Source organism: Oncorhynchus kisutch, linkage group LG20, assembly GCF_002021735.2.
Source record: "Oncorhynchus kisutch isolate 150728-3 linkage group LG20, Okis_V2, whole genome shotgun sequence".
NCBI classification, from domain to species: Eukaryota; Metazoa; Chordata; class Actinopteri; order Salmoniformes; family Salmonidae; genus Oncorhynchus; species Oncorhynchus kisutch.
In genome coordinates, this window is record NC_034193.2 from 26160352 (window position 1) to 26182719 (window position 22368).

Here is a 22368-nt window from a genome sequence, read left to right on the forward strand (position 1 = left end):
TGTTTGTCCTCTGTCGTTGCCTGCCTTTTTTTGTTTGATGAAATCAATACTTTTTAATAAATGTTAATGAAATACAACCACCGACTGTTTTCTTGTTGAGATTTGATCTGCATTCGCGACGAATTACCATTTTAGAGCAACAGCAATGAGGAAGCAGTCAGTGGTTGTACTTGATAAAGGTTTTCTTGAAAAGTAGGCTATGGATTTCAGCAAACAAAGACGTGTAAGGAAGTCCCTGTTGAAATTAACTTTAAGAATAATGAATACATTACATTTCACTTATGAATCGGAACCATATTCGAGGATGTTTATCGCAGTTTAATTTCGATACCACTAGAGGGTAGTAGAGTGAAACCTAGCGTCCACACCAGACAATAAAAGCAAGAGAGAGCTGACAGACGGCAGCTCAGGCTCAACCTCAGCATCCTTTAAGGTGGTGGGCAACCGAGAAATGACTGCGAATTAATTGTCAACAGCCCAGTAACCCGCCCGGGAGAAATATGGATGTATGGCCGCCGAATTTGGAATAGAGATGTAGTTTCAAGGATGTCACCCATCTACATCTCTCGTTTGTTCCTCTTTATTTTTATCTCCGCGGTCTGGGAGACGCGAGCCAAATCTCTTCCAGATCAAGGAGCACTTGGTAAGCTCACGCCATATGGGATGCTGCACAATGAGGGAGGATGGGAGTGGTTGCATTTTTTTTTAATGGCTTTTGTTGACAAATATGAACGAAATTGCAATCGTTGGTTTGAAAGGATTCTTTGCTAATGATACGAGTCACCGTTTTTCTTAAATTGTATTGTTTATCAATGTGTATTTGGCATCAAATGGATCTTCGGAGCATCCCAATCAAATGAAATAGCTAGTCATGCCGTGAAGCGGATGTGTTTATAACAATTGGTAAAATAATCTTTACCTTGTCAGCTTTTTGAAGATATGTAAAATCAAATCAAAAACTCAATATAAGCGATCAAATTGTTACAACCTAATTCTCCCTGTCAGGCTATTCGAAGGGCTCATCATGATAAGGGAAATGTGCCGCTGTAAAACATATAGCTAGCATAGTCGAGGAAAATAAATCACAGGCCTAGGTGTTCACATATTTCTCTTGTTAGTTAGGTCCTAAATCGATGTCCCTTTAGCGGCTATGCTAGCCAGGGGTCAATATAGTAATTCATTTAACAGTAACAATGTATCCCGGCCATTCGTGCATTCATAAACTGCTCATGTAGGCCTTGACATAGAAATATACAGGCCTATATAGTATGTAAAGTATAGTCCCACTCCCAATAAAAAAAATCTGCTGTATCTATTCTATTCAGCCCTTCATATTTCATATTGGTTCTGGAATATATTCATTGTATAAATACACCCCCGGCAATTATTTATTTTAGCCTGTGTCCTGAAACACACTAAATTCATTTGTTGAAACAGTAGGGCTCTGTAATGATGGCATGCATGGCAGAAGGAAACACGTATGCATGGGAATGCATGCATGTAGCCTGCTATTGGACAGGAACGCTAGAGCTATCAGAATTAAGAATGGCAACATATGTCAATTTAACAGTCGGCCTAGGTCTCATCCTGTAGGCCTACACCCATTCCAGTAGCATTTTTATTTGCCATCTTGAAATACACCTAGTGGAGACTCCTGTATCCACTGAAACCTCCACAGCATAACCCATATCCATGGCATTAGAGAAACAAGATGCGAAACAAAATGTTCTCAGAGGAAACGATCAGTAGGGGGTCCCAAAGTGTCTACTTGGGTGTGAAGCTACACAGCATTGGATAGGTTTAGAAAGAAAGAATTGATCCATTTTATCTGTTGCTCGTGTTTATTGTATTGGCTTATTCAACTGAAGACCAAATACTGGACTTTGTCAACAACAATAACACCAGCAGCACACACGTTTACTTCTGCAAGTTAGCAGTCGCGAGTTTGGGACTATCACGGTTCTACCTGCATTTTTGTAAAAATGTGTTTTTTGCTCTAGCCTAGTTCTGTGCAATGTACTCTACCTATCAGAGGTGGCTGGTGGGAGGAGCTATAGGAGGACGGGCTCATTGTAATGGCTGGAATGGAATTAATGGAACGCTATCAAACATATGGAAACCACGTTTGGCTCTCTTCCATTTATTCCATTCCAGCCATTACAACGAGCCCATCCTCCTATAGCTCCTCCCACCAGTCTCCACTGCTACCCATATAGAACTCTAAATACACCAATTCAGGTTGTTAAGTTTAAAAGAATACCATATACAAATGGCTGACACCATTCAAACCAATGACGGTTCTGAACTTTTTAAGCCAATTTATCTCAGAATCAACTTTTTGCACATACATCCCAAGCTCTCGCAATTTAACTGTTATTTAACTAGGCAAGTCAGTTAAGAACAAATTCTTATTTAAAATGACGGCCTCCCTCGGCAAACTGGGACGACGGCCAATTGTGCGCCGCCCTATGGGACTCCCGGATGTGATACAGCCTGGAGTCGAATCGGGGACTGTAGTGACATTTCTAACACTGAGATGCAGTGCCTTAGACCGCTGCGCCACTCGGGGGCCCAATAGGATGACATAGAAGCTGAATTATGACAGCACCATTGTGCGTGTTTGAGATCGACTACAGTCAGACTGCACAAAATCACTGGTCTAAAAATCATCCAGCATGCCAAATAACTACTAATTATGTGATCAAGATGATCGATTTCTGCACCTCGCCTCACTCACACTGATCCCCTCAAGCACTGATTGTTTTCATTCCTTTGCAGAGGTCCAGATCAGAGTTCAGGTGTTCGACAACAGTGACCTCTCACCTTTGGCCGGCGCCGCCATAGAGGTTCATGGGAACCGGTCTGTGTTAGCGTCCAGCCAGGCGGGCAGTGATGGCGTGCTTAGGGTGACCTTCCTGTACCACCCGGGGACCTGGGTCATCATTTCAGCGTCCAAACACGACTATGTCACCAACTCCGTCCCCTGGCACGCTAGCCGCATCCCTCGTAAGTGAAAATGTCTATTAGAAATTACTTTTCATTTCAGTTCACGAAAATGTGACGAGACGACAAGACTATGATGTGACTAAAATGTCCGTGACTAAAACTAAACAAAGATTTTCCAGAGTTTTAGTTGAATGATAACATAAACTAATGAAGAATGAAATGACTAAAATGTGACTAACACCAAAATTAATTTTAAGACTAAAACTAAGACTGAAATATAACAGAACCGTTTGACATAGAAACACTGGATTTTCAGGCAGAGTTTTGAAATAATGTTGATTAATGATTACATCTGTACCCCTCACATACAATTATCTGTAAGGTCTCTCAGTTGAGCAATTTCAAACACAGATTCGACCACAAAGACCAGGGAGGTTTTCCAATGCCTCGCAAAGAAGGGCACCTATTGGTAGATGGGTAAAAAAAAGCAGGCATTGAATATCCCTTTGAGCATGGTGAAGTTATTAATTAAACTTTGGATGGTGTATCAATACACCCAGTCACTACAACGATACAGGCGCCTATTTCAGTTGCCGGAAAAGAAGGAAACCGCTTAGTTAAATCCCTATGAGGCCAAGGGTGATTTTAAAACAGTTAGAGTTTAATGGCTGAGATAGGAGACGACTGAGGATGGATCAACAACATTTTACTGTAGTTATTACTCCACGATACTAACCTAAATGACAGAGTGAAAACAAGGAAGCCTGTATAGAATACAAATATTCCAAAACATGCATCCTGTTTGCAATAAGGCATTAAAGTAAAACTACAAAAATATGGCAAAGAAATTAACTTTATATCCTGAATACAAAGCGTAATGTTTGGGGAAAATATAACACATCACTGAGCACTACTCTTCATATCTTCCAGCATGGTGGTGGCTGCATCATGTTATGGGTATGCTTGTCATCGGCAAGGACTAGGGAGTTTTTTTAGGATAAAAAGAAGCGGAATAGAGCTAAGCACAGGCAAAATTCTAGAAAACCTGATTCAGTCTGCTTTCCAAGAGACACTGGGAAAAATAATAATCTTTCAGCAGTAACCTAAAACACAAGGCCAAATATACACTGGAGTTGCTTACCAAGATGACATTGGTAAGTGACTTAGTTACAGTTTTGACTTAAATCGGCTTTAAAATCAATGGTATTACTGGAAAATGGCAGTCTAGCAAAGATCAACAACCAACTTGACAGAGCTTGAAGAATACAAATAATAATATGTGCAAATATTATACTACGAAGGTGTGCAAAGCTCTTAGAGACTTACCCAGAAAGACCCACAGCTGTAATTGCTGCCAAATGTGATTCTAACATGTATTGACTCATGGGGTGTGAATACTTATGTAAATGAGATACTTATGTATTTAATTTGCAATAAATTTGCTATATTGTCTAAAAACAAGTTTTCACTTTGTCATTATGGGTGAATTGTGTGTAGATAGGTGAGATCATTTTTAAAAATCCATTTTGAATTCAGGGTGTAACACAACAAAATGTGGAATACATCAAGGGGTATGAATACTTTCTGAAGGCACTGTAATTGGTTTGTATGTGTGGGGCTTTAGCTGAGATTGTTCTTTACAGAGTCAAGTGTATTTGTCCAGGCCTCAATTGTTTCGCTGTCGATAATTCTAATGTTATAACTTCTAATAGTAACTGTATCCACTGGTTAAATGTTTTTAGAATAGTCACACACACAAAAAACACAAAAATAGGTTGGTCTGCCACATCCAGACCCACGCAGAAGTGATCCTATCCTTTGTTTCTCTGTCTCTCAAAATAGGCTGAATTCCAAATTGAGGCCCCTAGCCGCTTCCCCCTAGGCATTTCTGTAGATCTGAAATGCAGGAGTAGATGTAAGAAATTGGCTAGCTAGACTCAGTCGCCCATTAATATTGGTGTTTTTCTCTCTTGCAGTGTATGCATCGGTCAGCTTGTACCTCCTAGTCCAGAGGCCAGGCACCCTCATTCTCTATGATGATGTCATCCAGGTGCTGCATGGATCCCCAGGTAGGCTACAATAACAACCTAAGTGGTATTGCCTAGTTGGTCTTTTTCAGTCTTTCTCCCTAGAACAACATCCAGACTAACTAGGATGATCAATTGAAATGAATAGAAGCCAAACTCTCTTAGGTGGGGGGGACCCATCCTGCCTATACATTTGACATTTGAGTCATTTAGCAGACGCTCTTTTTCAGAGCGACTTACAGGAGCAATTAGGATTACGTGCCTTGCTCAAGGGGATATTGACAGATTTTTCACCATGTCGGCTCGGGGATTCGAACCAGCAACCTTTCGGTTACTGTCCCAATGCTCTTAACTGCTAATGGTAAGGGAAACACTGCTTCTTTGTCCTGCTCTCTGCATTACCTTTTCCTCCTAAAGGGGCAGTCTTTACTCAAGACTATTACAGAAATTATGGAAGGAATGTGGTGTTTCAGGTTTGATGCACTATTTGAAATCTGATCAGAGTTCTGAGGCCAATAACAAACATTTATTGTCCAGAATCCTTTAAAGAGGGGAGTGAAGGTCCAATTTTCACCTGACTCCTCTCTGTTCTTGCACCCAACGGCCTCCAGAGGTTCTCACGTGACACTCTATTTCCTTCTGCTGTCTCCATAGCAACAACCACAGTGGAGTACTTGGCTGCTGTTTTGTACGAGTCCATTTCCCAAATTCATGACTGCATGTCTCATGTCTCAAACGTACAGTACTATTGCCTTAAAGGGGCAATCTGCCGTAGATACAACAACAAAGCGGTCACCCCGCCACTGTTTTTGGTAAACAGCTTAGTGTTGGGGCTAGAGAAATGTTACCTCTCAAATTCATAAACAGAGCTATGGGTGCAAGGACTAACCATCCATGACATCAAAATCATAGTTTTAACCATGCTTTGAGGCTTTACAGTTTGTTTTGAGTAGCATTTTTAAAAACAATAAAATAAGCTTATATTCTGGGTTCTTATGGAGTACGACAGGCTTAGTCGTATTCTTCAAGAATCAATATGTACAGTATATATTCTTAATGTAAAAAAAAAAAATGTATGTAGCTACTGCAGATTGCCCCTTTCAGTGTTGATAGTGATGTAGTATTTTAACCTACATACTGTAGCTTTTATGTCAAAAATTCACTGCGAGTGCTGTTATGGTTGTACCAGACTTTGTGTCATTTTTCATTAGGCACCAGACAAGAAAAGGGACTGAAACGGTGTGTGGGGGGACTACCAGGATTTGTCCAATAAGAAACACCATTCTTTTTTATTTTTCTGTTAAATGCCCTACTGAACATGACCCATATGTCTCACGATTGGCATCTGTTACTTCCTTTATAGGTGCACGGAACCAGCCATTGGTCCAGCTCCAGAGAAAGTCCCTTCAGCTGCCAGCTGATTCCAACTACACAGCACTATCGGCTGTGCTGACTACTGCCAGAAGCCAGTATGAGATCGGGGGCTTCCCGTACCTCCTGGGCCTGGAAACCAACAGCACAGGTTGGCTTGGGAGAAAGAACATTTACATTTTAGTTATTTAACAGATGCTCGTATCCAGAGCGACGCACAATAAGTGCCTTCAATAAAGTAGGTAAGATAACTACATATCACGACGATCATTACAAAATCATGATTGGCCCAGCTTGTTTGGTGGTAGTTGATATCAAGGGCATAGTGTTAGGAATGCTTGTTGATATAGGCTATGGGTGATCAACATATCTCTCTGTTCATCATATATGCATAGTCACTTTAACCATATCTACATGTACATACTACCTCAATCAGCCTGATTAACCGGTGTCTGTATGTAGCCTCGCTACTGTATATAGCCTGTCTTTTTACTGTTTTATTTCTTTACTTACCTATTGTTCACCTAACACCTTTTTTGCATTATTGGATAGAGCCTGTAAGTAAGCATTTCACTGTAAAGTCTACAGCTGTTGTATTTGGCGCACGTGACAAACTTTGATTTGATTCAACAATAACATGTACACTACAGGGGCAGAGACAGGATGGACAGACTTAACAGCACTGGCGGTGGTCAGCGTTCAGCTCTTTGACCACGATGGGACCGTCATCCAGGTGTCTGACCCGGTTCACGTCTCCGTACCGCTGCCCTCGGATACTCGCACCAGGATCGCCACCAGCATTCCCGCCTGGCTGTACCAGCCCAAGACGGGTATGTGAAAGCTACTGGGAAATATATTATCCATAACCCAAATTATTGTACAGTATTTTTAGCTATTTGAAGCTGGTGTAAAAAACAACGTAAAAGACGGATAAAACAAACTTAAGAATGGGAAGCATAAAAATAGCGCCCATAGAACAGATCTACTGACTTGCTTTCAATGAGAATGACAGATCTATAACTCACATATCTATGTGAATTTGGTCAGGTCGCCCAAAAAGTTACATATTGCAGCTTTAATCTATATTAAGCATATCCCTGCATTGAGCATGCTTTTTAGTTCATTAGAAATCTTAAGGGGTCTGCACTTACAGCTTAATGAATGCTTCGGTAATGTATTACAAAATCCCTGGATTATTTAGTTTTAGAGACCAATTTCAGACTACCAAAATTACATATTTAACCTTTTTCTAACTAGGCAAGTCCGTTAAGAACAAATTCTTATTTACAATGACGGCCTACACCGGCCAAACCCTAACCAGGACGACACTGGGCCAAGTGTGCACCGCCCTATGGGACTCCCAAACACAGCCAGTTGTGATACAGCCTGGAGTTGAACCAGGTTGTCTCTAGTGACACTTCTAGCACTGAGATGCAGTGCCTTAGACTGCTGCACCACTCGGGAGCATATGTTTAAAAGCTTTTAACTTGTTGCCTACTAAAACATTTATATGTTGGGTGTGTGGATTTTGTTGCAGGTCTGTGGGTCAGGAATGGAACTGGATACATTAAAAAAGAGGGCACACAACTAATCTGGAACGTGGTCGTTCCTCAGTTGGGGTATTGGGTCGCAGCCTTCCCTTCATCTGCAGGTACTGTAACTGGCTAATCGCCTTGTACTATGTCTTGGACATTTTGTTAGGATCTTAATTTAAGCCAGTTTGCTACAGCAGGAAAATAATCATGCAGCAACTGGAAATATGAATTATTAGGTGGATTATAATTAATGGACATTTTTGTAGTGGGTGATACATCTTTCGTTAGGGTAAATCAAGTCTGAAGTCGAAATGAAAGACTTTAGAAGCTTTTTAAACACTCAAATACACTACAGGTTTGCATTTCCTGCAATGCAGGAAAATTCTGTAACGGCATCATCTACAAACTAACCAATTTCATCATGTAATGCTTGTTGAACCCCGGTTGTTTTCTTTCCACCACAGTGCTTTTGCACACTGCACCACAATATATTGCTCACATATTTCCCTTTTAGCCCACAAATATACAGTACCAGTAACTAGTCCTCTACTGCACATATTTCTGATTTTCATAGAAAAAAAGTATTAAATCCTATTTTAGGCTTTCGAATGTATCCCCAATTTTTTTTTACTTTTACCCCCTACACTCAAATCAAATGTATTTATATAGCCCTTCTTACATCAGTTGATATCTCAAAGTGCTGTACAGAAACCCAGCCTAAAACCCCAAACAGCAAGCAATGCAGGTGTAGAAGCACGGTGGCTAGGAAAAACTCCCTAGAAAGGCCAAAACCTTGGAATAAACATAGAGAGGAACCAGGCTATGAGGGGTGGCCAGTCCTGTTCTGGATGTGTCGGTGGCGATTATAACAGAACATGGCCAAGATGTTTAAATGTTCATAAATGACCAGCATGGTCAAATAATAATAATCACAGTAGTTGTTGAGGGTGCAACAAGTCAGCACCTCAGGAGTAAATGTCAGTTGGCTTTTCATAGCTGATCATTAAGAGTATCTTTACCGCTCCTGCTGTCTCTAGAGAGTTGAAAACAGCAGGTCTGGGACAGGTAGCACGTCCGGTGAACAGGTCAGGGTTCCATAGCCGCAGGCAGAACAATTGAAACTGGAGCAGCAGCACGGCCAGGTGAACTGGGGACAGCAAGGAGTCATCATGCCAGATAGTCCCGAGGCATGGTCCTAGGGCTCAGGTCCTCCGAGAGAGAGAAAGAGAGAATTAGAGAGAGCATACTTAAATTCACACAGGACACCGAATAAGACACGAGAAGTACTCCAAATATAACAGACTGACCCTAGCCCCCGACACACAAACTACCGCAGCATAAATACTGGAGGCTGAGACAGGAGGGGTCAGGAGAAACTGTGGCCCTATCCGATGATACCCCCGGACAGGGCCAAACAGGCAGGATATAACCCCACCCACTTTGCCAAAGCACAGCCCCCACACCACAGAGGGATATCTTCAACCACCTCTCCTGTCTATGTCTCTCTGTCATCTCCCTGTCCACTACTGTCCCTGTCTTTCTGTAACCTGTCTGTCTATATGTCTTAGCTGTCTTTGTCCTCTCCTGTTTGTCTCTCTGTCCTCTCCTGTCTGTCGCTCTGTCCTCTCTCGTTTCTCTCTGTCCTCTCCTGTCTCTGTGTCTGTCTGTCTCTTTTATTCTTGGTTTGGAATAGTTATTTCTTCCAGGAATAATTAATGTATACAAGTTGGGCATAAACTAGTATTTCACTGCCTCTCAAACCTGTTCTCACTATCAGGGTATGATCCTTACTGCTCGATTTGGCTCCTTTCACCCATAGAATGTCCCTGTGTCCATTGCCTGTTGTATGTCAGTGCAGGTCGAACAGTCTTGAGTATCTCCTCTCGTGGGAGCCTGTATTTTTGAGTGTTTGCCCCATCATTGTGAGTCTGCAATGGCTCAGGTTGTTGCAAGTATGCACATTTATATAAACCAACCGACTGTGCGGCCGGTGCGGTGGTTATGTTGGAGAGCAGCAATCTGCTGAATAGCAGCCATGCTGTATTATTGTTGTTCTGACAATGGCTTGGCGTTGATAGTGTTCCAGGTGTTTCCAATTTGTACTGGATAAGATTCAGCTTTCGATAAAACTAAGCTTGATAAAATGTTAGAAATGAGTTCCTATACATCCTAAACGTCGTATGATCATTCCCATTCACACAAAATAATTATAAATAGTTTTAGAATGATTTCTTGTGAGGGAAGGCGGAAAACAACCCTAACGGTGCACTTTGGCTGCTCTATGAGTGGTCTGGATCACTCATAGATGTGAAAAGGTTTTTAAGAGCCACCTAACTAACGAAGGCTCTGGAAAACACCTCGGCTACTGAAGATAACATCGTAAGTTGGTTCTAACAATGATTTTCAGGCTAGGAAGGCTCTGGGAAACAAGGCCCAGTACCATATCCCGTTGGGAAATGTTTTGCTCCAAAAATATGACATCCCATGTAGCACATAAAAAATATTTGGACTTCGTTAATCACTTCTTTAAAAAAAAAAATGTACTAAGAACAAATTCTCATTTTCAATGACTGCCTAGGAACAGTGGGTTAACTGCCTGTTCAGGGGCAGAACAACAGATTTATACCTTGTCAGCTCGGGGATTTGAACTTGCAACCTTTCGGTTACTAGTCCAACACTCTAACCACTAGGCTACCCTGAAGTACTGTGAAGGTGATATTCTCCTACATCAATGCTCTGCCATGCTAAACAGCATGTACAGTATGTACCAGTCTTCCTGTATAGTGGTGCACTTTCTCCGTTGAACGTCTTTGGTGGAATGACACAGGTGTTATGTCGCTTCCCCAATCCCACAAGAAGATGAGCCATGCTACAGTATACTGATCAGATCTGAGTTCAAATACTATTTGTTGTATTTCAAATACTTTCACATACATTTCAAAGTAAGTGTTTGTTTATTTGTAAATACAAGTGGTTGAATATTGGAATGTATTTTGAATTACACTTGGAAAGTATTGGCATGCATTTGAGACAAGTGTATTTTCAAGTACAAATATTTAAATACTCCATGTATTTGAACCCAGTTCTGATGCTGATGCTCAGTCCCCCAGCTGTTTCATTCCAGAAGGTTCCTCCCCCTGTCTTCATTCACACTCCTTCACAGATGTCACAGGACTGGGGGAAAAAAACGTAACATTACATCTTGCATGTCCAAACATGTCCACTTGTACAAGTTTCTAACCCCTACACAGAGACAATATGATCTGCGGAGTTCAAGGCAATACTCCATTTCAACAAGCCGCACCACAAGACACCAGACATCTTTCTTGGCAAGAGCTCTCAAACTATATGCAAATGATCTCTCTATCACTAAAGACATTCATATGCATAATTATTGATTTAATGGTATGCCAATTTGTTGTTTATGACTAATGATTTATTGATGATGCACTGTCCATGTCGTTAGGTTGATCATATGTTTTACTTATGTTTTATATTGTATGACATCACATGTATGTATGTTGCTGCATATGTACCAAGATGTTCAAAGAAACCTAAACATAAACAAACCACACATGACATATCGAAGTTACAGGGAGAGGGACAACTGCTTGTCTGAATTAAATATACAGTACATTTGCAAAGTATTCAGACTTTGTTACGTTACAGCCTTCAAAAATGGATATTTAAAAAAATCCTCATCAATCTACAAAAAATTCAAAACAGAAATACCTTATTTACATAAGTTTTCAGACCCTTTGCTATGAGACTCGAAATTGAGCTCAGGTGCATCCTGTTTCCATTGATCATACTGGAATTGTTTCTACAACTTCAATTGATTGGTCATGATTTGGAAAGGCACCTGTCGATATGAGGTCCCACAGTTGACAGTGCATGTCAGAGCAACAACCAAGCCATGAGGTCGAAGGAATTGTCCGTAGAGCACAGAGACAGGATCGTGTCAAGGCACAGATCTGGGGAAGAAAAATAATTCTGCAGCATTGAAGGACCCCAAGAACACAGTGGCCTCCATCGTTGTTAAATGGAAGAAGTTTGGAACGACCAAGACTCTTCCTAGAGCTGGCCACCCGGCCAAACTGAGGAATCGGGGGAGAAGGGCATTGGTCAGGGAGGTGACCAAGAACCCAATGATCACTCTGACAGAGCTCCAGAGTTCCTCTGGGGAGATGGGAGAACCTTCCAGAAGGACAACCATCTCTTCAGCACTCCCCCTATCAGGTCTTTATGACGAAGTGGCCAGACAGTAGCCACTCCTCATTTAAAATACAGCCCTCTTGGAGTTTGCCAAAAGGCACCTAAAGGACTCTCAGACCATGAGAAATAATATTCTCTGGTCTGATGAAACCAAGATTGAACTCTGGTCTGAATGCTAAGCATCACGGCTGGAGGAAACCTGGCACCATCCCTACGGTGAACCATGGTGGTGGCAGCATTATGCTGTGGGGTTGTTTTTCAGCTGCAGGGACTGGGAGACTAGTCAGGATCGAGGGAAAGATGAACGGAGCAAAGTACAGAGAGATTCTTGATGAAAACCTGCTCCAGAGCGCTCAGGACCTCAGACTTGGCCGGAGGTTCACCATCGAACAGGACAACGACCCTAAGCACACAGCCAAGACAACGCAGGAGTAGTTTTGGGACAGGTCTCTGGATTTCCTTGAGTGACCCAGCATGTCCTTGAGTGGCCCAGCCAGAGCCCGGACTTGAACCCAATCGAACATCTCTGGAGAGACCTGAAAATAGCTGAGTAGCGAAGCTACCCATCCAACCTGACAGAGCTTGAAAGGATCTGCAGAGAAGAATGAGAGAAACTCCCCAAATACAGGTGTACCAAGAAGACTTGAGTCTGTAATTGCTGATAAAGGTACTTCAACAAAGTACTGAGATAAGGGTCTGAATACTTACACTACCGTTCAAAAGTTTGGGTTCACTTAGAAATGTCCTTGTTTTTGAAAGTAAAGCACATTTTTTGTCCATTAAAATGATCAGAAATACATTGTAGACGTTGTTAATGTTGTAAATGACTATTGGGCTGAAAATGGCAGATTTTTTAAAATTGAATATTTACATAGGCGTACACATGCCCATTATCAGCAACCATCCCTCCTGTGTTCCAATGGTACATTGTGTTAGCAAATCCAAGTTTATCATTTTAAAAGGCTAATTGATCATTAGAAAACCCTTTTGCAATTATGTTAGCACAGCTGAAAACTGATTAAAGAAGAAATAAAACTGGCCTTCATTAGACTAGTTGAGTGTCTGGAGCATCATCATTTGTGTGTTTGATTACAGGCTCAAAATGAAAAAAACTATTTAATCAATGTATAAGGCTGTAACGTTACGTTACCGACGTAACGTTACGTTAGACGTAACGTAACAGTCTAAGGCTGTAAACGTAACAGAGGGTGGAAAAAGTCAAGGGGTCTGAATATATTCCCGAATGCACTGTAATCCCTTTAGTTGTAAGTAGGCTTCTGCTTCAATCATGGTTCAAATACATGATGTAAAATACTATAATATTACTGGTGTGCTTGATTTAGCTTGGAATTGGCACTTTTGGGACTACTCCACTGTTTCCATTGTACCAGGCAAAGTAAATCAAGCGCCGTTCCAGTATTTTAAAGTATTTGATCCAGGTCTGCTCCGCTTTTTCTTCCACTCAGGTGTAAATCCTGGGTTTCAGGTGCCCTTGATTTAGCATGGAGTTTGCACTTTTGGAACTACTCTATTGGTTACATTTTATCAGGCAAACTAAATCAAGCGCAGCTCTAGTATCTGACCCAGGCCTGCTCCTATGCGCTTTGTCTTTCATGCAGGCGTGGGTCTGGGCGGTCACTCAGGCCTGAGAGACATCACCACCTACCACACCCTGTTCCTGCTCTCCATCCTGGGTTCGCTGGCCCTGCTGGTGCTCATCCTGCTCTGTGTGCTGCTCTACTACTGCAGGTGTGGAGCACGTAGACATACAGTGGGGCAAAAAAAGTATTTAGTCAGCCACCAATTGTGCAAGTTCTCCCACTTAAAAAGATGAGAGAGGCCTGTAATTTCCATCATAGGTACACTTCAACTATGACAGACAAAATGAAAAAAAAAATCCTGAAAATCACATTGTAGGATTTTTTATGAATTTATTTGAAAAATATGGTGGAAAATAAGTATTTGGTCAACAACAAAAGTTTCTCAATACTTTGTTATATACCCTTTGTTGGCAATGACAGAGGTCAAACGTTTTCTGTAAGTCTTCACAAGGTTTTCACACACTGTTGCTGGTATTTTGGCCCATTCCTCCATGCAGATCTCCTCTAAGAGCAGTGATGTTTTGGGGCTGTTGCTGGGCAACACAGACTTTCAACTCCCTCCAAAGATGTTCTATGGGGTTGAGATCTGGAGACTGGCTAGGCCACTCCAGGACCTTGAAATGCTTCTTACGAAGCCACTCCTTTGTTGCCCGGGCGGTGTGTTTGGGATCATTGTCATGCTGAAAGACCCAGCCACGTTTCATCTTCAATGCCCTTGCTGATGGAAGGAGGTTTTCACTCAAAATCTCACGATACATGGCCCCATTCATTCTTTCCTTTACACGGATCAGTCGTCCTGGTCCCTTTGCAGAAAAACCGCCCCAAAGCATGATGTTTCCACCCCCATGCTTCACAGTAGGTATGGTGTTCTTTGGATGCAACTCAGCATTCTTTGTCCTCCAAACACGACGAGTTGAGTTTTTACCAAAAAGTTATATTTTTGTTTCATCGGCTGGATGAAGTTTGGCCTCAGTATGACATTCTCCCAATCTTCTTCTGGATTTTCCAAATGCTCTCTAGCAAACTTCAGACGGGCCTGGACATGTACTGGCTTAAGCAGGGGGACACGTCTGGCACTGCAGGATTTGAGTCCCTGGCGGCGTAGTGTGTTACTGATGGTAGGCTTTGTTACTTTGGTCCCAGCTCTCTGCAGGTCATTCACTAGGTCCCCCCGTGTGGTTCTGGGATTTTTGCTCACCGTTCTTGTGATCATTTTGACCCCACGGGGTGAGATCTTGCGTGGAGCCCCAGATCGAGGGAGATTATCAGTGGTCTTGTCTTCCATTTCCTAATAATTGCTCCCACAGTTGATTTCTTCAAACCAAGCTGCTTACCTATGGCAGATTCAATCTTCCCAGCCTGGTGCAGGTCTACAATTTTGTTTCTGGTGTCCTTTGACAGCTCTTTGGTCTTGGCCATAGTGGAGTTTGGAGTGTGACTGTTTGAGGTTGTGGACAGGTGTCTTTTATACTGATAACAAGTTCAAACAGGTGCCATTAATACAGGTAACGAGTGGAGGACAGAGGAGCATCTTAAAGAAGAAGTTACAGGTCCGTGAGAGCCAGAAATCATGCTTGTTTGTAGGTGACCAAATACTTATTTTCCACCATAATTTGCTAATAAATTCATTAAAAATCCTACAATGTGATTTTCTGGATTTTTTTAAATAATTTTGTCTGTCATAGTTGAAGTGTACCTATGATATGTACCTCTCTCATCTTTTTAAGTGGGAGAACTTGCACAATACTTTTTTGCCCCACTATAAGTCTCACTTCTAATGTGCTTCTACATTATGAACATGCGTTATGAACAAACAACAAAAGAATACATTTTTTGATTTGTTTTGTCTGGGGTTTCCATGTTTTTGTCCAAGTTTTTTGTTTCTTTTTGTCTGGGGTTTTGTTTGTTTTGTCAGAGTTTTTTCGTTTTGTCTGACTTTTTTGTTTTGTTCTTTTTCCAGACGGAAATGTCTAAAACCACGGCGACAACAGGGAAAGCCACACACTGCTCTGAACAGCTCCAAGCGCGACCAGGGCACCTCCACTTCCCGCCTCAACCTCATCTGTGGCGGCCATGTTGAATCCGGTCCATCCAATGATGCCAGCAAATCTGACCCATCCCCCTCACGAGACTACCAGAGCTCGCGGGAGGAGTTCGCCAAGCATGTCCCCGCCCACAAGCTGCGGCATTCGAAGGCGAAAGGAGCCTCGGGACCTCAGAGGGGCGAGAGCTTCCCTATGAAGGTGACCCGCGCCACAGACACCAACAATCTCGACAACCCCCTGCTACTGCAAGAAGACTACTCACGGAACTACAGCCCCATCATGGAGGACGACAAGGACTCGGACTACCACATACGCTGCCACACCGCCAACGACAATCGCGGCTACACCTCAGACGGGGGCTCCCCACCTCGTTTCCTGTCGGACAAGTCAGACAAGCCTCCCGAGTACTCTGCGGCCGCCGCCGACCACCTGGCCCGCCCGACATCGCTCAACACGCAACCGGGCCAGATCATCTTCTGCCACTCCATGGACCAGATGAAGGAAAACATGTACCGAAGCATGGTGCCCACCTTGGTCATACCAGCCCATTACATGCGTATGTCCTCAGACTTCTCCGGGAAGGAGCAGCAGCAGGATAAGGAAGGGGGGATGCAGATGGGTGCCGGTCAGTCACACCATCCCCAGCAACAGAGCCAGCACCAGCAGCACCAGCAGCAGGGCGGCTCCCAAGGGGATGACTCGGAGGGTCAAAACTGGAACTCGGACCCATCCCAAGGCCCTGTGCGGATCCCTGTGCTCTTTAACGACTCCACCATGGCACAGATGAATGGCGAGCTGCAGGGGCTGACTGAGAAGAAGCTCCTGGAGCTGGGCATTAAGCAGCACCCACGCGCCTGGTTCATCTCAATGGACGGCCGCGCCAACCACGTCCGCCATTCTTACATCGACGTGAGCAACGACCTCAGCAGCGGCGGGATTGGCGGGGGAGGCGGTGGCCCCAGCTGCAGCACAATCCGAGAAGCCAACCTCGAAGGACCCATGGACGGCACCCAAGACCGCAAGGCTGCGGCAATCCGTAAGGGTAAGGACGAACGGTGGGGAACTGGTGGACGGAAGGGTGGTGGCAGTAAGGGCATGTCCAAGCTGGCATACCAGGAGCACAGCGAGCCCAGCAGCAGCGAGGGCCGCCCAGTGTCGCCCGAGGAGAATTCCCTTACCCCGCTGCTGGACGAGGGGCCCTCGTCGCGGGGCTCCACCATCCCCCGGAGAGGCCGCAGCCGCATGAACAGCGCGCGCAGCAGCAACAGCGAGAACCGTCGCGACTCCATGACTAGCCCAGAGGACGACCCGGACAGCAAGGATGAGAACAAGAAGAGCCCGTGGCAGAAGATCGAAGACCGGCCTCTCATGGTGTTTCCCCCTAAAAAGTTGTAGGCTAACATCTCAGGCTCCACTCATATGGAACATAAGAGTTGGTCCAGTAGTCAGGGCAGTTATACAGCCATTTTGAGACACCTAGAGAAACAATAAAAGGAAGGTGGAGGAGTAGCATTTGACCGAAAGAAGATCCTAGAAAAGCACAAGCCTGCTTGATAATCCGTCAAATGGTACTATTTTAATGACAGCCTCTTTCTATCGTTTTTGTGTTTCACATTTATTCGATCACACCCCTAATTCCCATCATTCTTCTCCATGTCTTTACAAATCCATTTTTGAAATCCCTCTCAGTAAATTCAACTCTGAGCCACTGACTTTGGAAATAACCATCTTAACGAAGAAAACCCAATGGCTATATTTGGAGAGAACTAACCTACAGTATCTTGTTGCGACTGAAATCATTTGCCCAGTATTGTGAATGGACTTCCACATGAGAAAGACAAGTTACTTCAAGGACAGGACTACCCTCTTCTCTCCTGGACTTGTGTACTACACATTTATGAAGGCCAGGATCAATTCCATTTCAGAGCAGTCAATTCAGGAAGCAAACCGAAATGTGTAATTTCCGTTTGCGCCAGGAATTGGCTGAATTAAAATGGTACCAAAACTCTGATATAGGCCCACCTTGAGTTTTAGTGGTTGTAATTCTGTCACTTTGGTCTGCCTGCTTCCTGGACCATGAGGAGATACTGTATCTCTGTGAAGACATTAGCACACATTATCCCAAAGCATAAATGTGTGGAGATTATGTGGCTTTTTTCTTTATGGTTTTCTATTTGGAGGATTTTTATGGAATGATAGTTAGTGTAAAATATCTGTTGATCTCCATTTGTCGTGTGTACAATTATGTACTTTTAATGTGAAATGTGCATTACTCCAATTCTTTATGTGTTGTAATGATTTATTATAATACTGTAAGCCACTTATCTGAGGTGGGATCTCCTACAATTTTGCACAGATTTTCCATCCTGTTACATGCCACCGGCCATTTTATATTCCACGGGTTTTATTTAGAATTTTTTCTGTTTTTGTGTTTGGAATACCACGGTTGCTATGGGAGATCATGCTGTCTCAATGCATATGATGTAAGCATTTGTAGGCCAATTTCGAAACTGTAGAATAACTGCATTACCTATAATGCTCTACTCAACCATCAAAAAACTTCTCCGTCCATTGGACAACCCCTCTCTTAAAATCACCACCGACCTCTGTGACAGTTTTCTGGCCTTCAGGCTATCTACCAACAGCTGCAGTAGTCTCACCCTTCATCTGCCCCCCCCCCCCCCCCCCACCCCCACCAGGACTACCTGACTCACAACCTGTGAACAGACGTAATGTCCTCCCTTGTCAATGAAACCACCATTACTGAATTATTTTCTAAATCCAAAAGCAAAGCTCTTTTGACCCAATGCCCACTGTCTTAGTTAAGGCATGCCTCCTTGTTCTCTGCCCCCTGGTGGTCAAGACTGTAAATGCATCCCTTACATCTGGCATTGTTCTTACTCCTTTGAAAACAGTGTCTATAACTCCCATACTAGAGAAACAGGGCCTGGACTCTGAGATCCTCATCAACTACGGGCCTATTTCAAACCTACCCTTCCTCGCCAAGCTGCTTGAGTGGGTGGTAGCGACACAAATCCAACAACACATGGCCTCTCATGATCTTTTGTGTCCCACAAGTCTCAGTGTTAGGTCCATTACTGTTTAGTATTTACATGCTACCCCTTGGTCAGATCCTCCGTCAATTTGGATTTCACTGTTATGCAGACGACACACAAATCTACATCCACACAAAATCCAACTCCGCTATGCCACCTTCCTCTGTGGTTGACTGTCTAAAAACTTGGATGAGCAATAACTTTTAAAAACGAAACGACAACAAAACAGAGATCACGCTGATGGGCCCCAACTCCGTCATCATGAAACTGGGTCAATTCAACATGACAATCAGCGGCTGCACCATCCTCTCCAACTCCACAGTCAGGATACACAGTGTTACATTTGAACCCCACATCCCTAACATCACCAAGTCAGCCTTTTTCCACCTCAAAAACATCTCATGACTTAGACCCTCTCACACTGACACCACAACCCTCATCCATGCCTTTGTTTTATCATGCTGGCCTACTGCAACGCCATTCTCTACGGACTCCCCAACAAAACACTGGGCAAACTTCAAAATTCAGCTGCACGGGTACTCCCACACACCAGATCTTGGGACCACATCATCCCCCACCCTCATCAACCTCCACTGGCTCCCAGTTCAATACAGGATCATATTGCTCATGCTCACCTACAAAGCATTCAATGGACTGGCGCCAACATACCTTACTGACGTCCTGCACCCCTACACTCCCACCTGTTCACAGCGCTCCTCTGACACTGGCCTCCTCACCATCCCACGCACCAGGCCCCGCTCCATGGGAGACTGGGTTTTTAGCTGTGCAGCTCCTCAAGTCTGGATCTCCCTCCCTCTCCATGTCAGAACCGGACAATCCATACACATATTAAAGTCCACACTAAATAGACACCTCTTCACACAGGCTTACCCGGATTATCGGCTGCTTTAGCTTTTATCCTCTGTCTAGTTCACTTCCCTGGTTAATCTGTCATCGTGTTTAGTGTTCTCCATGGTTAGTCTGTCCTTACGTTTAGTGTACTTTTATATACTTAATTATTTTATGATGTGATTTTAATGCTTTTTATCCTGCTGATTCTCGTGTGTATGTAAAGTGACTTTGGGTGTTGTGAAAAGTGCTTAAAATAACATTTATTTTTGTTATTATTATAATGCCCATTGACTGAACATTCCAAATTACTGTGGCAATTATGCATCACAATGCTACCATGGCAATTATGCGTCACAATATGAACTATATTTATATTGTGTAGGCCAGTAACTTTTGCAACCAAATCATTGTATTGTACCCCAAAAAAATAGGAGAGGGGAATTCCACTTTCACATATATTTTCTAGTTTTTATTTAGACAGATTCAATTGCAAGGGGGATACAGAGGTAACGAGGGGAAAAGTTGGAAGGGTCAACTCGGGGATTAAACCCGGGTCTCTGGCGGGGAGTCGCATATAATATGTCACACAAAGAGTGGATTTTTTTCGTGAGCAATTGGCAGTGAGCAAAATAACCATAACATTTTAAATAAACGGGAAGTTGCAAATTAGCAGCATGAATTTCTGCTTTGTAGGTGGGGTTATTGAGTGAACAATTATGTGATGGTTGCAGTCCACAAAGATAAAATTGCATTGAATCAAATGAATCAGATCTATTGATTTACCGCCTGTAGGGCGGCGGTGCCACTGGTGTATTGTATATAGCTATCAAAGATGACGATAACAATTTGAAATGTCGGTCATGATGCACAACCTTTCCTTTACTTCCAGGGTCTTCATTCATTTGTGAAGTAGTGATACACTTTGCCCAAATGTGAGACATTTCTGCTTTTCTCCTGTGCCATTTGGTTATTTGCTTGCTGTAAATAATATTTAGCTTTGAGAGTCTACCTTTTGGTTGAAGGTTGCATGTATGAAATAAGCAGAAGGCACCAAAAAAAGGCCATGCAAATCTGTACCACTTTTCTCCTGTAAGTGCCTTTTACATAGGGTTAAGTGACTGGCATGGAGGGCCTTTTCAAAATGCAGTCCAAGAAGGTTTTACATCACCTTAGCTAATCTTGTCAAATGGACAGACACAAAAATGGAAGCACACTGCATTTAGTTAAGAACACACATATCTTCCTCGGGGGAGAGCATGCATGCCAAAATTGATCAATGACTCATTTTGTGTTCAATATGTCCTTGTGTTCATAGTTTCTTGTGTCTATCATTTCTCAACAAACATGGTAGACTAAGTGATTGCTATTTATTGTACAAGTTTGATAAGTGACAAATTCAGAGAACTATATAAGATTGTGTGTGTATATGTACTGTATGTGCATGTAATATGTAGAGTAGAGTGTTTTTAATGGAAAGTCTTTTTTGATAATATCCAGAATGTTGCTGGCACACATGAAGTATATCAAATTCTGTTGCCAAATGTACACACATTTTAGATGAATTTCGCTCTACTCTTAAAATTCACTTCCGGTCTTAAATGTTTACAAGTACAACATACTGGCCAATATGCTCTCACTGTAGATTGCATCACAATTGCCTATGACACTTAACAACTGTGAATCATATTTCTTACAGATGTAAATGAAGAAATGCATAGCTACAGTACAACACAGTCACAAAGAGTTGGTGCAGTAGATCTGTAAATGGATGTAATACCATTGAGAGAGATTGTAAAAATAGACAAGTTATTAAAAATGCAACAATGCGAGGGTAAAACATTATTATGTTGCAGTCCATTTTTTTTCTCTCTGTTATAAATGGGGAGGACTTTGTTCCATTTATATTGACAGTAGACTTTTATGAATTTCTTGTTTTTGCTATTTTCAAAGTTGTTCAGAATAATGTTGACTTAAATGTATAGTATGGCTACCCTGACTCTGGATGAAAAATTGTATAGCCCTATTCTAATGGATTCCCAGGTCTATTCTTGCCAAATTATGTCATTTTTTTTCGTACAAGCTGTCTATAACCTTTTCCAATGCAGTAAGACAATGTGATGTTGTGTTTGGTTGGTTACAAGAGGCAAAATATATGTTCCGAATCTCCCTACCTACTACTAGGCCGGATATGACAGCATCTTGATATTAGTGCAATTGTGGATTTGTTGATACCAGACCTTGAATTTAGCAAAATTACAAAAATAGATGCGTTCAAGTTTTTCCCAAAGTATTTTAAAAAGTTTTGTGATATCACAATATTACAAAAACAAACATACCTGTACACAAGTCTGAGTAATGTCCTGCAAATCTTACTTGTGGTTGTGAATTCAATAAATGTATGTTGGGGTCACCTAATTTCCATCCAATACCCTGATTGCACAAAAACACATTATTGTCACTATTGTGTATGAAGAGCAGCTGTATATTAAAAACATCTTTGGGAGTGGAAGAGGACACAACACGTTGTATATTATTCTGTGTGAGAAAAAAAAAGCAGTCAGTTTGTAAACTGTAAATCGATTCTGTACATGAGATAAGATAGAAATAAACTTGTTTGCACTGTCTAACAATTACATTGGTGATGTGATTTTGTGTACATTTTTATCTCTGTTTGTTCTCATCCGTTCACTTTTGTCCTTAGCCGCTACTTCCTCTTACAG

The 22368-nt window shown here is 42.5% G+C and overlaps 1 protein-coding gene across 1 annotated transcript; it reads left to right on the plus strand.

The window, feature by feature from the left end:
* Nucleotides 1–395: 395 nt before the first annotated feature.
* Nucleotides 396–22281, plus strand: fam171a2b (family with sequence similarity 171 member A2b). Its single transcript, XM_020453335.2, has 8 exons — nucleotides 396–643; nucleotides 2779–3006; nucleotides 4923–5015; nucleotides 6337–6495; nucleotides 6995–7174; nucleotides 7882–7995; nucleotides 13714–13843; nucleotides 15656–22281. The coding sequence occupies exons 1-8, from the start codon at nucleotides 505–507 to the stop codon at nucleotides 17133–17135; spliced, it is 2523 nt and encodes an 840-aa protein (XP_020308924.1). The 5' UTR covers nucleotides 396–504; the 3' UTR covers nucleotides 17136–22281.
* Nucleotides 22282–22368: the final 87 nt, after the last annotated feature.

Bases quoted from the DNA above. Each gene is read 5' to 3' on its own strand.
- fam171a2b (XM_020453335.2), top strand. From the start codon at position 505: ATGTATGGCCGCCGAATTTGGAATAGAGATGTAGTTTCAAGGATGTCA. The intron at 5,016-6,336 runs GTAGGCTACAAT...CTTCCTTTATAG, and splicing joins GGTGCTGCATGGATCCCCAG to GTGCACGGAACCAGCCATTG. The intron at 7,996-13,713 runs GTACTGTAACTG...TCTTTCATGCAG, and splicing joins AGCCTTCCCTTCATCTGCAG to GCGTGGGTCTGGGCGGTCAC.